The 17,748-nt window shown below is 33.0% G+C and overlaps 2 protein-coding genes across 6 annotated transcripts in view; one reads left to right on the top strand and one right to left on the bottom strand.

Annotated features, from left to right (window-relative positions):
* ArgRS (arginine--tRNA ligase-like protein) overlaps nucleotides 1–14,733 on the top strand; it is a 28,925-nt gene extending 14,192 nt beyond the window's left edge. For 2 of the 3 annotated variants that reach the window (XM_076463322.1, XM_076463324.1), the window contains 10 exons: nucleotides 546–729; nucleotides 5,903–6,032; nucleotides 6,338–6,442; nucleotides 7,957–8,135; nucleotides 9,439–9,548; nucleotides 10,551–10,656; nucleotides 11,286–11,399; nucleotides 12,230–12,288; nucleotides 13,996–14,243; nucleotides 14,362–14,733. In XM_076463322.1, coding sequence (XP_076319437.1) covers nucleotides 546–729; nucleotides 5,903–6,032; nucleotides 6,338–6,442; nucleotides 7,957–8,135; nucleotides 9,439–9,548; nucleotides 10,551–10,656; nucleotides 11,286–11,399; nucleotides 12,230–12,288; nucleotides 13,996–14,243; nucleotides 14,362–14,471 — 1,345 coding nt within the window. In that variant the 3' untranslated portion in view covers nucleotides 14,472–14,733. The remainder of the gene's footprint in view (nucleotides 1–545; nucleotides 730–5,902; nucleotides 6,033–6,337; nucleotides 6,443–7,956; nucleotides 8,136–9,438; nucleotides 9,549–10,550; nucleotides 10,657–11,285; nucleotides 11,400–12,229; nucleotides 12,289–13,995; nucleotides 14,244–14,361) is intronic. The other variant, XM_076463323.1, reaches the window with a different exon arrangement.
* Nucleotides 14,734–15,712: 979 nt separating this feature from the next.
* The window catches only part of LOC143230195 (vacuolar protein sorting-associated protein 37A-like), a 35,645-nt gene continuing 33,609 nt past the window's right edge, over nucleotides 15,713–17,748 (bottom strand). For 2 of the 3 annotated variants that reach the window (XM_076463330.1, XM_076463329.1), the window contains exon 11: nucleotides 16,862–17,287. The gene's annotated coding sequence lies outside the window, so the exon portion shown is untranslated. Of the gene's footprint in view, nucleotides 17,288–17,748 lie in introns of all 3 variants that reach the window. The other variant, XM_076463328.1, reaches the window with a different exon arrangement.

The following is a 17,748-nucleotide window of genomic DNA, read 5'->3' as shown; positions in this document are numbered from 1 at the left end:
CTTTTCATCAAAGTTGACACAGTTTAGTTCAGTAACTTTAGAACACAATTGAGAAGACAGATTGGTTCTTTTATTCTCTGTTATTGCAATAGTCTGTGACAATTCACTTTAGAAATTGCCACTATGCATTCTTATAGCTAAACTCACCATTACACAGCCTAACTCAAACTACATTTTTTTTATGCATTGTTATAGTCTGAGTGATGCCTAGGACATTCTACTCACTACAAGATATTGTGATGCAATAACACTAAATTAAAACAGTGAGAAAAACTTAGAAGGTTCAAGTAAAATGATGCAATGTACAAGTACCAGATCATAACAAATGAACTATTCAACATATGACTCGCACACAGTTATGCTTTACTTAAACCATCTAAATCATAACACTTGAATTCAACTTAAGCAGTCGTACATATCTTCAGTTATTTATTTTGTATAAGGGCTTAAGAAATGTAAAAAAAAATCAGATGGAGAGAAACGTGATTATTCCAATTCTTTTCAGCATGGTTGTCCAAAGTTATTGTTGTTTTGTCATTTTTCAGGTCTACAATTATCGGGGAAAGTATCTCAAGATTACTTGAATTTGTTGGTCACGAAGTTGTTCGACTTAACCACATTGGTGACTGGGGTACACAGTTTGGTATGCTGATAGCTCACCTGCAAGACAAGTTCCCTAACTTTGACAAAGAGTCACCACCCATTGCTGATCTTCAAGCATTTTACAAAGTATGTGAATAATGGAGATTAATTTTAGAAATAATGTTTATTGTGATTGATGTGAAGTGTCACCTGGTTTTATATGCTGATGTATCTTGATACGTAGCTTTGTGTTGATTTGGAGTGCTGCATATTTTTATCAGTTTGTTGTGAAAGTGACACCTAATGGGAGTGAAAGTCATTTTCTTAATAACTGTCTCAGTTGATAGAAAATTGCAGTCTTTAATAATGTAGTTTATCAATATAACACTTAGAAAGTTTCTTAACCAATAATTTTTTGCACATTCTGCCAGAATTATTCTCATGACATCTTCACAGTTATCATGATATGTCATAATATTTTCTTAATTTTGTTTTTCCCTTCAACATAAGAGGTACCCACATGAAGTATTGTGTAGTAAATAGCCTCAAACCTCTTCCTGTTGAACATTTTGTGATAGAGGGGTGTGTGGAGAGACTGGTGAGTGGTGAAGTAGTCTTGAATGGTACATTATTTGTAGATGTCCATTGATGCTGTCATCAGCAACTTGTAGTGGATAAAGGGGATCCAGTTCAAATACCTCAACCATCTCTGAGCAGTCGTTTTCTTTGCAACTTGTGTTTCAATGTACTTGATAGCAGTGATGAAAGTGTTACTCTCTGTAAACAGAACTCTGAAACAGTTGAGTTGTGTTGAGCTATCATAGATACTGTATGTACACCAAGAACATGCTTGTTTTTCAGTACAAATTCAGTCTTTAGTTGTGGTTTGTCTGTTTTGCAGATCTCTTTCAATCCAATCATTAACTCTGGATCTAGTGGTGAACATAGATCTATGTGGTGGATCAAGTCTAGCTGGGGTTTTGGTTTGGTGGTCTCTATGTATCATTAGATCATGTTTGGGACAGTGTCCCCCCTCTGTTCAGCTGATTGAGAAACACTAACTGGGTTTTGTTGATTGTTCTAAAAGCTTTCATAACTAGAGTCTCTTCCAAAGTCAAATTCAGGATCGAACCACCATTGTTATCACTTTCCATCTAATTGATTGAACTCATAGTTTAATCTGCAGTAAAATGTTTCTGTGGCATCTTTCAACTCCCCATTTTTGTTTTACAATTGATGTGGACAAACTGTTAGACTACACAAGAAAACACTGAAAGCAATCCATCTCAAATATGACAAATGAGAACAAATAATAATGCTTCAAAGAACATCTGGCCTCTTTACAAAAGGATGATAAGAACTTGGTTAGGACTATTATATATGTATAAAATGGCTGGTATGGATAGAGAAAGCACTATGTAGAGGAGCTAACAACGTTTCGACCTTCTTTGTTGTTTGCTCCTCTACATCGTGCTTTCTCTACCCATACCAGCCATTTTTTTACTTATATAATTTTCTCTACAAGTGGTTTTTCGTGTCATCATGGATTGGTTAGGACTAGTTTTTCAGCCAAAGAGACGTAAATGTTATTGGACACTGTCACCACTCGACAGGTAAATAGGGATTTTTTAGTTGGAAGGTCGCAGCATCCACTTGGGTTTAAGGAGTTAATTAAGGTAAATGACATGGTGATGTATTTTTATATCATATTTCATCCCTTTAATTATAATAATGTTTCAAAATTCCACCCTGCTGCACTGTTCATTGCAAGTGTTAAATTTTCTTAAGAAGTGATGAAAATAATTTAACTCGCTCATCATGGGCTTGGTTAATTTGGTTGACTCTTTTAAAAGTCCTTATATATTTAAATTCTAATTTTCAATATAATGTTTATATCTTAAAATTTGTCAGTCTTTCAGTTAACATTATAACTCTTTCACATATAAAAAATCATATTTTTTAATGAAGTATTTTTAATAAAGTAAAGATTTGTCCATGAATATATTAAGTATTTGTTTTGAATAGTGCACATGCAAAGAAATTTTTGTATTAAGATTAATACAAATCTCAAATTTCCTTTACGTAATCCCGAAAACCTCTTAAAATACATTTCAGATGTTTTTTTTCAGTTAAACTTTATATTTTATCTGTTATTCTTTCTACCCTAACTCAAAACATGATTGGTCAATTTGACCAAACTTGTAACCACAAAAACATAATCTAAATTACCCTGTTTTTCTTTCTAGAATGACTTCAAATTGTAGCATGAAAGAAAATTCATTTATCTTAAGTAGATTTAAGCTTGTAACAGTGTATACGTATTGATAATTAACTATTATTTTTTTATTGCTCTTTGAACTATGCCAAACTACTATTTGCACCATTGTAAGTAGTAAATCACTTGGGGCACATGCTGCTCACACATGTGCATCACAAAACATTTTTACTATATTAGTTATTTTACCTAATCTATACTTAACTAATCTAAACAGGTCCATATTTTTACATTTTAGTTATTTTTATAATAATAAATAATGAATAAACATGAAAATCAAGAAGTACTTACCCAGTCTTTATTTTACTGTTGATAATCAGTGAAACTTAACCCTACTTTTTAGACTAACAGTAGTAATGCAGTAAATAATATTTATTTATTCAAATAATGCACCAAAGAATGTAGAATAACAACATGCAAAAAGTAGACAATTTCCCCTACCTCTCACAGATTTGTTGACTTTTTTACAATGTGACAAGGGCATTTACAAATTCATCAAAACTTAAGTTTCTCACTGGAACATTGTTTGTACTCTCAATGAAATTCACTACTATCTGTTCAGAACACAATGTTATACAATACATCATTTGATAGCTGGTTATATATGTATTATATAATTAAATGTAAGAGACAACTATTAACAAGTACTGAAAAGAGAGAGGGTATAGCAGGAAGGTTTTTTTTATTTATAGCTCTGTAATCAAACAAGGTTATGAAAATTATGATTTGTCTGAACAGTGATGATTCTCTTGTGAGCAATTTACATTTAATTTTTTACACTCTCAGAAAAACAAAGAAAATGTAATACTAGGGGAATTCAGGATTTTAAAAGTATTTCCTTGTACAGTCAGAAACTTAAAATTTATATATTATTAAAATATGGATTACTAGCAAATATGTTATACTGTTCTAATTGGTATAACATGAACAAAGGATAGTTTAATAAAATATTGAATTTAAAACACTAAAGCCTTGTCATAAGTAGTAAAGGACACCTGGGGAGAAAGAGTTAAATAATTGTAGTCCAAGGATATTCTTGGATAGATTGTTCAGGCAGAGTATTCATGATGAAGCTTTGTAGAATGGATGGTAACTACCTGTTGTAGAGACACAAGTGTAGAGAACGTTTCGGAAGTCTTCTGCCTTTTGTCTTCAGGACTTTCAAAAAAATACAGCTCTTAAATTGCTTTGCATAACATACTAAATTAACTTGTATTTTCAAGATGGCTGGTATGGGTTTTAAAAATTTAATTAAAATAAGGTATAAAACAACGTTTTGATCTTCTTAGATTATCTTCACGTTAACAAAGAGAGTTTGCAACTGACCGTTGCTGGACACACGTCTTAGGGACGAGAGTGTAAACAGATTCGGGGTTGTAGGGGGCATTGCAGTTAGGTGTTAGGTTATTAATTAGTACTGGTATAAAGATGTTCCTTTATATTGGTTTAATTTTAGTTTAGATTGCTGTATAAGTGGGGCTTCATTGATTTTGTGTTTGGTTATATTTGTTTCCCTGCTTAGTATCAGGGTGTTTTCTATGGTTGTGTTTATTTGTTTTGCAGTGTTCAAAAATGTGTGGTGTTTTTTGTGTTCTTTGAATCTGGGTTCCATTGTCTTTTATAAATAATTTGGTGTTGTGTTTGTCAGTGTAGTTTTTAAATAGTATAGACCTCAGTTTTATACCTGTTTTTGACTAAATTTGGTATTAACTGGAATGTCATATTTTGTTACTAGTTTTTGCCAAATGTTGGTTATTTTTCTGCTGATGTTGGGAATATATGGTATGCAGCAGTGTAAGGTATTGTTGGTTTATTGTTGACCGAGTTTGTGGTGTTTATAATTTTTTCCACAGTTTTTGGAGTAAATTTGTTGATGCTAATGAATTGTTGTTTTATTTTATTTTTATTGTTAATTTATCAGGTGAACATAGTTTTGTGGCTATGTTTATTTTATTTATTAACCTGTTGTGGTTTTGTTTTATTTCATGTGCTGAGACCCAGGGAATGTATAATCCAGTATGGTTGATTTTTCTGTTTTAAATTGTGTGTTGGTTCTTGTGATCTTAAGGTTGAGAAATGCTATTTGGTTATTAGTGTTTTTTTTTCCTGTTCACAAGTGAACTTAATGTTTGGGTGTATGGAGTTAACATGGTTTAAAAACTAAGTGTGTGTTCCGTCTTGAGAACACATTTTTACTTCAAGTGAGTTTCTTGTCATCTCGAATGAAACTGACTTGAGTACTTACTAGAGTGACTTGCATAATTACCAGAAACATGTTATTCCACTGAAAGACGTCCATTTCTATGGTCAAATACTGACTGTTTGCCAGTGTTCAAGTGAGTGGATTAGTCAAAGGCACAGCTGGGAAAAGAAGGCTGATATATGACATTATGTGATGTTATATAATAACCAAGATCTTTATATAGTTTTCATACAAAAAGGTAAACATTTTGAAGTTTTTCTTTGTACAGAAGTTGAAATAACTTTTAGACTATTAATAAACAAATTCTTTAATTGGTGGCCCGGCATGGCCAGGTGGTTAAGGCACTTGACTTGTAATCTGAAGGTCACAGGTTCAAATTCCTGTCACAAACATGCTCGCCCTTTCAGCTGTGAGGTGTTATAATGTGATGGTCATTCCCACTATTTGTTGGTAAAAGAGTAGCCCAAGAGTTGGCAGTGGGTGGTGATGACTAGCTGCCTTCCCTCTAGTCTTACAGTAACTGCAAAATTAGGAACAGCTAGCACAGATAGTCCTTGTGTAGCTTTGCATGAAATTCAAAACAAACCAGAGAAACCAAATTTTAATTGGTGTCCATTTGTCTGTTGCAAAGAACTCACACTTGAAATGTCTAAAACAAAAGGATCAATTTTTGTTTTCTGTGTACATCGTTACATTCAATTAGTCAGATTTTATTTTGTGTTCTCCAGAAGTTAGCTGTAGTTCCATATGCAATATATACTTTTTTTCATTAGTATTTACATTCATGATTTGAAAGTTTAGAATCTGTAGTCAGGTGATTCCTCTTTATTTCTACTTTACAGGATTCAAAAATCCGATTTGATACTGATCCTGAGTTCAAGAAGAAAGCTTATTCTTGTGTTGTAAAGCTACAAAATCACGAACCCTCATTTATCACTGCATGGAAGATGATATGTGACGTTTCACGTAAAGGTAGGGTTAAGAAAGATCTAATCGATGCTTCAGTATTAAACGATAAAACCCAAATGTTCTTTTACTAGACTTTTTAGAATATTTTTTTGCAGTGTAAAAGGTTTAGATTTAGATTTTCTATCAATTCTGTAGAAAATATAAAGAAGTTTGAAGTGAGAGTGAATGAAAGTCAGTTTGATTACTCATTTTAATTTTCTTGTGACCCTTTATAGACCTTATTCATCTTAAATAACCCAAATGTTTTCTATTTAAAAAGTTTATATGTACAACTGTATTTAAGATTTTTAAATTTTTTCCTTTCTTAGAATTTAGTAAAATTTATGAAAAGCTTGACATAACAATCACGGAAAGAGGAGAATCTTTCTACCAAGAACTCATGAATGAGGTCGTTGAAGAACTTGAAGCTAAAGGTACAACAAAGATGTATTCAGTTTATAGTTTTAAAACTTAATGTATACTTTGGGTTGCATGTATTTATTCATATGATTTAAATAGATTCTTAACTAAGTAAAATAGTTGTCTTCTGTAAACATTTACTAGTCAAAATTGGACATTAAACACTGGAGTTTGCCGAACTTAGGAGTGCATACTAATTTCAAAACCAGATGTGTAAGCGAGAACTTTAGTTTGGTTTAAATGTTTTATATTGAAATAAAAAATAAAATTAATTGTGAAATACTAGAATACTTTGGATAAAGTCAAAACGAGGGAAGTGTTCCAAACATGGCCAATATTTCTGTGTTCTCACAAACTTTCAAAATGAGTGAAGTATTCCAAACATGGCCAGTATTTCTGTGTTCTCACAAACTTTCATCTTGTATAGTAGTCTGGATAACATTACCTTTCTGTTTCACATGTTAAATAAAAAGATTGTTACAGAAATGTTGTGCCAGTACAGATACTTTAGAATCATGTCTGCCGTACATAGCAACACATGAAAAGGATGGGGGATCCATTTAGATATGTAGATGAAATACAAATACTTGACTGAATTTCTGTAGGTGGAAAATCTTTTGGTGACTCTCTAAGGACAATTTTGTGGGTCTTTTATGGTAACTTTAACCACCTGCTATTTTAAGATGTCTATAGTTTGTAGTGTTGGTGTTGGGGTACAGTGCCCAAGAAACCCTGACATTGCTGTATAGTGTTGTAGTATGTTCCATTAGAAGAGTCTGGTGGGAATCGTCAGTGGGTGATAATTTCTTCTTTTTTCCCTCTTCATAGAACAATAAACAACCCTAAACAAAAGGCTCTGTAGATACACTGTCACGGTCTCTTACTAACCCTAAATCTAGTATTATAATGTCTCATTCCATATTAGAAATATCTCTTTCTAAGACGTGTCCCTGTGCAAACCCATAAAGAAAGTAAGGTTTTAGGGCCTGCTGGACTACAAGGAAGAAACTCCTTGTTAGGTCATTAAACACAAACCTACTGAGACAAACCTTACCTTAACACAGTACCTTGAATTTTTCAAGAGGAATTCCTTAATATTCCTGTGTTAGAGACTATTTGCTGATCCAGTTAAAGAGTATCAGCATATATAAGTTCCTGTCAGTATGTACTGTAACTGTTCCTGCCATGTCAGTATGTGGACAAGTGAGTATGTACTATATCTGTTCCTGCCAGTGTGTGGGCAACTCAGTATGTATCTGTATGTACTATATCTGTTCTCGTCAGTATGTACTCCTGTGTCTGTTCCTATCAGTATGTGGGCAAACCAACATTTGCTCCTGTAACCCAAACTATCTGAGATGTAAAAGATAGTAATTCTGGTCTTTTACTTGTATATCTAAGAACAAAATGTTATTAATAATTACGTTCTGAAAATTTCAAGTAAAAAAATCTGACCTCACAAGTCATTTAAGTTGCTTGATTAATGAGTGCATTTTGGCTAACCAGACAATTCTGATGATTGGATTAGGTTTCCTAGAAGAGGATGAGGGACGAATGGTAATGTTTGCAGAAGGACAGTCTGTGCCTTTGACTGTGGTGAAGTCCGATGGAGGGTACACATATGATACTTCAGACTTAGCTGCATTGAAACACAGGATCTTTCAAGAGAAGGCTGATTGGTTGATTTATGTGACTGATTCTGGACAGGTAAAACTTCACACAAGATATTTAATGAACGGTATTGATTTATAACACTTTGACTCAAAACCAGTTCTTAAATTACTTTCTAAGTTTATACATTAAACAAATTTGCCCTATCTAGACCAGAGAGATGTCCTGATTTATCCTATTCTAACAGTGGAAATACCTACTCAAGTATAGAGCTGGCAACTGCTAATCGATGGTTCACTAACTGATTAGTAAGGTGTTGTAGAACTGGATGGTTGCTAATCAGTAGGTCACTAACTGATTATTAGTGTTGTAGAACTGGGTGATTGCTAATCAATGGGTCACTAACTGATTGGTAGTGTTGTAGAACTGGGTGATTGCTAATCAATAGGTCACTAACTGATTAGTAAAGTGTTGTAGAAATGGGTGATTGCTAATCAATGGGTCACTAACTGATTAGTGATGTGTCGTAGAACAAGGTGATTACTAATCGATGGGTCACTAACTGATCAGTAAAGTGTTGTAGAAATGGGTGATTGCTAATCAGTAGGTCACTAACTGATTAGTAAAATGTTCTTGAAAAACATAATCCATTAAACATTTAAAAATCCCTTGTTGTGTTATTCACAAATGTTAATAATCATAAACAATAATTTTGAAAGCTCAGCTTCACTATAGGTTGTTCAGACTACATGCTGTGACATCATAAAAGGGATTTACCACTAATAAACAAGGAAAAGTAACATGACAAAAATCATTGTAATAAGTAAGGAAAATAAAGATTGATAGTTCATATTATATATTATTTGTTGGAATAGTGAAAAACTAAGACCATAAATCAGTGTATTAGCTGGCATTGTTTATTATCGACAGTATTGAAGTACAATACCATAAATCAGTGTATTAGCTGGCATTGTTTATTATTGATAGTATTGAAGTACAGTACCATAAATCAGTGTATTAGCTGGCATTGTTTATTATTGACAGTATAATGAAACTTTAACTGGCAGTAAAATAAAGAGAAAAGTTAATTATTATTTTTGAAACATTTAAATTTATACTTTTAGGGGTTAGAAATGAAAATTAAATTTTAAAGTACTTCTTCAACTAGTTTTTTTAATGTAAGGAAGGTCTCTAGTAACTTTTATTGTATTATGTTTTTCATTATAACTTTGATGTGTCTCTGTGAATGTATATTGGAAAAATTTGCAACACAGATGTTTATGAAATAGAAAACCATGTTTTAATTAATGTTTATATCACTGAATAGATTATAAAATATTTTATGTATGTTTTGAACATTAATGAAAAATTTTGAATATCTACTGATATTTATATTTAGAGCCAACACTTTCAGACTATATTTGGTTGTGGAGAGAGAGCTGGTTGGGTGGTTCGCTCAAAATTGAGGATAGATCATGCTGGCTTTGGCGTTGTCTTAGGAGAAGACAAGTAGGTCTTATTTTTGACGAGCTTAAAGTAACATGTTCAATGAACAAAACGGAGAAACTCTTAAAGGAGTGAATTTTGTTTTACATTTCAAGTAAACTCTTTAATGTCATTTTTTATCTCTTCAATAGGAAGTATATTGTTGGACTAGACAGTAGGTCCATTGGTTTTTTTTTCTTATTCCAGACGATGTTCACACATAAATGATTTTCTAGACGTAACAGCCCTTCTTCCATAAGCAATGGTATTCTATTCTAGGCCTAACTGCTGTATATTACAGTTCTCACTGTATGAGCTTTTTTGTCTATTACCTCCTCGTTTTCATGTTTTCTAAAGTGTGTCCAGATATTGATTTCTGAGGGACTGTTTGAACAATCCAGGGTACAGAAGTTCTTGAGATATTTATCTGAAACTTGTTTTGTACTTATATTTTTTGAGGAACTGGCATGTTGATTTGAATGTATAATTAGTCTTTCTCCTTACCTTACTGACATCTGGTGCAAACAGTGATGGCATTCTCTGACTGTGTAATGGATCCATCATACATCTGATAACATACAGGCATTTTTCTTAATGTTTCAGATTTTTTAACTTATTGGTATAAATGTCACTTGCAACCAATATTAGTTTAAGGTAATGATATACATATATTACCTTATGTATACATTGAAGGTTAGTGTAATGAAACAGTTCATATGAATTATAATATCTTTTTAATTTTTCTTATAAATGTATCGGTGTCACTACACCTAACACTCAGATGCTTCTTATGAAATAAAACTCATCAGGGTTAAAAGTGATGACAAGTCAAGCTCGATAACCAGGTAAAAGGCTGGATAATGAACCTGATACTGAGTACATATTGCTAGTGGTTTTAGTGTATGTAATAGCTTTATTTTTAATGAATAACATTTATCCTTTTTACTTATATTTATTATCACTTGGTGAATAAACATTATTGATAGTTTATTTCACTACTAAAACTATAATTGTGTGATTCTTTAGGAAAAAGTTCAAAACCCGCTCAGGAGACACCATAAAGTTGTCAGACTTGTTAGAGGAAGGATTGCAACGATCACTCCAGAAGTTAAAAGAAAAGGACAGGGATAAGGTAAAACATCACTAGATTGAGACTGGTTGGATTTTATGTGAAAAGATCCATTGTTTAATCCAGAGTACTGGTCAGAATGTGTGAAAAGATCCATGGTTTAACCCAGAGTACTAGTCAGAATGTGTGAAAAGATCCATGGTTTAACCCAGAGTACTGGTCGGAATGTGTGAAAAGATCCGTGGTTTAACCCAGAGTACTGGTCAAAATGTGTGAAAAGATCCATAAAGTAGTTAAAGGTAGCAAGCATCATATGCCTAAACATGAAATGAAAAAGGCTAAAGTTAGGATCTTAGTAGTAGATAAAAGCAACTTGCATAGACATCAAGTGAAAAAAAAGAATGTATCAACAATCAGTTATTCATTTATAATGTAACACAGCAAAACATAAAATTATTGATGGAGGAAAAAACAAACAGTCATAGGTATTGGAGAAAAATAATTGTTCTCTTCTGTGAAAAAAACACCTTCAAATACAAGTTGTCCTTGATAAGGATGAAGTTCAGTTTTAATGTGTAGTTAATGAGTTTTTTTTTTGTTTCCATTTGTATATATACATGCACACAAGTTACGGTTTTAATCCTTAAAATGTAAATAAGGAGTGCTACAACAATTTTATTTTTTAATATCAGGTTTTAACACCAGAAGAACTAAAGACTGCTCAAGAAGCTGTTGCTTATGGCTGCATCAAATACAGTGACTTGTCACACAACCGAAACCATGATTATGTGTTTTCTTTTGATAGGGTAAGTTTCAAAGATAGGGAGCTCTATGACTACTAATATTACTCTGTGTATTGTCGCCATCTGAAACAAGTCACTATGTTTACTACTATAACACTAACTGTATGAAACATTTCACTATGTACAGCAACTGCTTGTCAGTAGCTGTATACTGTAATATGTTTACTACTCTAACATTAACTGTATGAAACAGTTGCCTGTGTTTGTACAGTGAACCTTTCTTAGTAGTTATGTATACTATATCTGTATAAGAGAATTCAAAACTGATAGTAAACAGGTCCAGGTAACTAATAAAATCAATTCATGAACAGAGCTATAGGGACTACTGATCTCAGCTGACAGGTTATTATAATTTTCAAAGTACTCTGCAAGTGACTAAACTTCAGATTGTGTACAAATAGATAACTTGAAATATCAGAAATAAGGTTTTCTTTATAATGATGTTATCGATAGTGAAAATTCTAACAGTATTACAATATATATAACAGCTAGTGTTAAAGCAGTAAACATGCTGCTAACAAGCATTCATTGTACAATTTGAAATTAGTCTTTGTTCTCAGTCAGATAATAACTGTACAGCAGCAAGTCGAGAAAGATGGTGTCGTTTTTTTCATACCTTACATTTGTAGTAAGTGCAACAATGTTTTTTAACAAAATCATTTAATTTTCTGTCAGTTTAGAGTGTTTTATACTTAAGCACACAACTTTGATATTAATGCTAACCCTATTTCTCACCACCAGGAAAGGTGGATGCAGTATGGTTTCAGTTTTGTTTTTAAAGTAACTATCTTATAATGTGTATATTTATTGAATACCTGCTGTAATGTTTTCAGATGCTGGATGACCGAGGAAACACAGCTGCTTATCTACTTTATGCTCTCACAAGAATGAGGTGAGATGTGTCCTTTATGTACATAATACAGGTGGCATCTTTTATTATGTACATTACATTAGATACGGAAGAGGTTTGTATATCATGATGTGGTGCAGCATTTAGAAGAAAATTATTGTGTTGATTTCTTGTTAAACTTATCCCATCCTGTTATCATTATAACAAATTAACCAATAAGAGTAGTTTTTCTTATTAATTTCCTTGTAACATACAAAAAATGATGCATTTTGTTGAAACAGTTTCTATTCACAACTCTAAGATGTATTTGAATTGTAAGTGTAATGACTACAGATGTAGCAGGGAGATCTTCCCAAGACAGGCTTGGAAAAGTCACATTTCAGATGTTGAATAACAACCTGGTTGTTGCGTCAAAAGTACATTTCTTACAATACAATAAATATTTTACCTTTTTTGTAGCAAGGTAACAAAAACGTAGAACCAGTTTGGACAGTTGTTGATTACCTGTCTTCCAAATCACAATGTTTTTGTTGAGGCAGCTTTTATCTAACTTTCCAGTGTACATGAACTAGTCTTGGTGCAGGTTAATGGTATGTTTGGATTTTAATATGATTTGGATTTTACATTTTTAGTGTACGTTAACAATAGGTTTGAAGTAAAACATAAAAAAAAACACTTTTCAGTAATTGTAAAGATGATGTGGTGCAGTACAAATGATACCAGGTCATTGAAGTCACTGTCTTTGTATGAATCGTGAGACCCTGACTTACATCCATCAGGTGACCCTGGAGAACATTTCTATTTTGGTTAGTTTGAGCATTAAAAAACTCCAAACAGGAGAAGACTAAAGTGTTTCAATCATATGTAGAGAACAAACATTCTGTCTGGGTAATGCAGGAGTTATGAGAGTAATAAAATAAACTTGTTATAGCTTTAATAGTAATAAATACATTTACCTTCAAATTAACTAAGGACAAAAAGGACTGTTTAACTTACTTTTGAGGAGGGATTCAGGAAAAGGGTCTGTTAAAGTTATGTTACGAGAGAAAAGATGGCTTATGGTTTTGACAATACTAAACTGATTTTCTGAAGCCATGCACTAGAAGTCTGAGCATAGCAGCAGAACTCTGTTTTTACACTATGCCTAAAGGTACAGTTACTATTAATACCAGAGAAAAACAAATCTTCATTTCAATTATGGACAACTTCCAAAGGTAGAATTTAATGTATAAAATAAAGTGACAGTTACTTCCTGGTTCCATATGATCACTAGTTGGGCCATTACCCATGATAACTAAATAAATCAATACAGGAAAAAAACACTTTATAGCTCTGGCTATGGGGATAGAGGGGGCTGAGCTTCAGGGCCCATGGTCTGAATGGGGACCCATTGATAAATTTATTCTATGTAAAATTGCATGGGATGTCGGGCCCACACAACCTTAAATCTGCCACTTGCTTAGAGTATGCCTAAAAATAGGTATTTACCAAACCCACTCCAGGTTAAGTGTGTGTGTTAGAAATCTTTGCAGTCTGGCTTGCTTCAATTTTTTATCATTGGATAATAGTACAAAAGAAAATTACCAACTGATTGAGATGTACATCCACTATTTAATATAGTTAGACACCTTACCTTTTAGTATTTTAAAGTTTTTCAGAAACTGAGATAACCTAAACATATAAAACAGAACTGGAAATTGCTTCTGGGTCTAATATATTATTTTAGTAAGGAACTTGTTTTTTTCTTAGGTCGATAGCTCGAACAGCCAATATTGATCCTGAAGTCTTGCAGAATGCCATTAAGGAAACCAAAATCCACCTGGATCATCCTAAGGAATGGAAACTAGGGAAAGCTATATTGAGGTTTCCAGAAGTGATATGCGAGATTCTGGAAGATCTTTGTTTGCACACACTGTGCGACTACCTGTATGAGTTAGCAACAACATTTACAGAGTTCTACGATAACTGCTACTGTGTAGAGAAGGATAGGCAAACAGGTGAGTTTTGTCATCATAAATTATTATTAGTGAGAGGCAGAATACAAGCAGTTCCTTTCAGACTGCATCACAGTAAGATGTGAAGCCTCATGATAAAAACTTGTTTTTGTTCCAATAGGTGAAGTGAAGAAGGTGAATTTGAGCAGACTCCTACTTTGTGAAGCCACAGCTGCTGTTCTCACAAAAGGTTTCCACATTCTAGGAATCCGAACCGTGGAAAAAATGTAACAAAGGATGGTTTACAGTATATAGATGCTTCTGTTGAAATGGATCTCTCTAATCTACAGGTAAAATAATTGGCACGTAACAACAATGACAAAAATTTTCTAACCCGGGACTACATAATATAGTAAGTGAACCGTAATGTATGTATTAATTCTTATTTTCTGGGACCATAACCTAACGCTCTGTTAAACGCAAAACCAAGCTACGTAATTAAAGAAATGTACTTTTCAATATGTTATGATAAATAAATTATGTGAAAACAAAACTCTCTTACAGTGTGTTAAAGCTGTGAGTATCTTTAAGTTTTTACATCCAGAAAATTAAGAATATTTTACACGATAGTGATTTTTGTTAAATGTTTCTTGTGCTGGCATCTGTTTATTCCAAATAGACACAACCATTCAGTTAAGGGTTTACTTAATGCTGCATTTAACAGATAATTTCCTACATTTTTCAGGTTACAAGAATTTATTTTTATGCTTAATTTAAAAAAGAAAGGGGTGTTTCTCAAAAAATTTAAATATTTGCAAGTTTACCTGGATGTAGTAGGGTCTAGTCTCACATTCCAGGTTAAAGGTCATCTTTTCTTTTCTTATGAAAATTCTACAGCTGAACTGATTTTGTATAATTATAAGTGGCCGATATCTGACCATACTGATAAACTATTGGAAAATCTATAATATAGATAAAAATGTTAAGTTAGGGAGATCAAATGTGGAACTTTGAGTAGTTTAAAATATTGTTTTGGTTTCATACATAAAATATTCTCAGTTTGTACACAATCTGCACTAGAAGTTATTAATTAAGCAGATTTTATAAAAGTCAAATTATAATTACTGATGGTGAAAGAAAGGTTGCACACTTTAGGGTGCACTCAAGTGTGAAAAAAATTGTCAGGTTATTGAAGAACAATTCATAAAGTAAATATTCAAGAAATATAGTTGGTGATAAATATTTTGCACTGGACTGCCCTTCCACAGTTCAAGGCTATGGATAATGTAGGGTTGGAACAACAACCATAAGAAACAGTGTAAACATGATTACATGAAAGCTTTCCAAGTAGACAAATTTCTCACACTATTAAGGTAACAGTTATCTTGGTATAAGGACTGATTTCTCACATGATACACTATTAAGGTAACAGTTATCTTGGTATAAGGACTAATTTCTCACACTATTAAGGTAACAGTTATCTCAGTATAATGACTTTTGTAAATTGAGGTTTCCAAACAATTGTAGCTCAGTTTTGGAAAAATTCAAGAATGTTTTAATTGAAAAGTGTACAAATCTAACAATCTTCAGTAAACTAAACTTATTTGTAAAACTGATTTTCACTCAGTACATCAAGTATGACCCAAGTAGTTTATAAACACACGAAATTGTTCAGAGCATTAAAGATGTGTAAAGAAATGAAACAAGTCATGCTAGAGTTTATTTACAATTAAGCACAGAGCTGCAGAATGGGCTGTCTGTGCTCTGTCCACCATGACTATCAAAACTAAGTTTCTAGTGCTGTACCACTGGGGGACATAAAGAGGAAAGAAGAACCAGTTATCCTTAACAAGACACACTAGAAGTCATGCTATAAAGGAGTGGAGAACCAGTTATCCTTAACAAGACACACTAGAAGTCATGCTATAAAGGAGTGGAGAACCAGTTATCCTTAACAAGACACACTAGAAGTCATGCTATAAAGGAGTGGAGAACCAGTTATCCTTAACAAGACACACTAGAAGTCATGCTATAAAGGAGTGGAGAACCAGTTATCTGTAACAAGACACACTAGAAGTCATGCTATAAAGGAGTGGAGAACCAGTTATCCTTAACAAGACACACTATAAGTCATGCTATAAAGGGTGGAGAACCAGTTATCTGTAAGAAGACACACTAGAAGTCATGCTATAAAGGGTGGAGAACCAGTTATCCTTAACAAGACACACTAGAAGTCATGCTATAAAGGAGTGGAGAACCAGTTATCCTTAACAAGACACACTAGAAGTCATGCTATAAAGGAGTGGAGAACCAGTTATCCTTAACAAGACACACTAGAAGTCATGCTATAAAGGAGTGGAGAACCAGTTATCCTTAACAAGACACACTAGAAGTCATGCTATAAAGGAGTGGAGAACCAGTTATCTGTAACAAGACACACTAGAAGTCATGCTATAAAGGAGTGGAGAACCAGTTATCCTTAACAAGACACACTAGAAGTCCTTTTGAAAGGTTAGTTACACTGGCTGAATCCTTGTTTAAATCTGTTCTTACTTTAGTTTCTCACAGTTTTAATGGTACAGAATCTTTAGTAGAAACTTGCTCTCAGCATTTATTTAAAAGTTGTACAACTAAGTGAAAGTGCTTATAATAAGGAAGGTAATAAATCTTCAAGGTGTCAATTAGTGTATAGTGTCTGGTGTTTATTCTGTAGATATTTTAAATTCCATTTTTCCTGAACTATGATAGTAGTAACTTTTAAATACCTGAAAATCAAACCCACAACCTGAAGAGTTGTAATATTACTGAAAGACAAACTAAATTTTTTTACCAAAACAGATATGAAAGAACTAGAACATGCCTACTTTTTCTCAGCTTGTGTTCAAGGTACCAGCTGAATATATAACAAAAATCACAAGTAGAAAAATCTTAAATGATGGAGAGACTGTCATGTGGCCATTGGCTTAACTTTTCCATCATTCTGTTTTCTCGTGTAACAGCCTTCATTAATGGAGTAAGAACTTTGGTACCACTTCTAAATTCCAGCTTTCTGCAGTTCCAGTAACTGGCTGAAGTCTCTCCTCTTTAGATCTTCGCTGGTGAGCAAGCTGGAAAAATTTGTTTTTAAAATAACCATAAGAAAGATTTTAAATCAAGTTGACAGATGTATTAATGTATCAATATGAACGTTTGAACTAGCTATAAAAACACCTTATACTTACCACAGAGGTGGTTTGAACTACTGCAGTAGTTTTGTTCACAGTTACTTGATCATAGGTTTGAATCCATCCTGATGTTTGTTCTGTAACTTCAAAGGATGGTGTGTGTTTGTGTTTGTCACCATATAAATTTCTATCTGTAAAACCACTTAAAATTGGAACCTTCAACAGAAAGTCATAATACATGGATTTTTAACCTTATAAGGAAATAGAAGTTCTGGCTTAGTGTTAAAGTCTATCTTCAATAATGAAGGAAGTGAAAACTGAAATCTGTAACATTCTGGAAAGTAGTAGCTAGCAATCATGGGGTACAGTCCACCATAAAACCTGTCATGTTAAGATTTGAATTT

This window comes from Tachypleus tridentatus, chromosome 10, assembly GCF_004210375.1.
Source record: "Tachypleus tridentatus isolate NWPU-2018 chromosome 10, ASM421037v1, whole genome shotgun sequence".
Classification (NCBI taxonomy): domain Eukaryota; kingdom Metazoa; phylum Arthropoda; class Merostomata; order Xiphosura; family Limulidae; genus Tachypleus; species Tachypleus tridentatus.
This window is presented reverse-complemented; position numbering and strand designations above follow the sequence as displayed.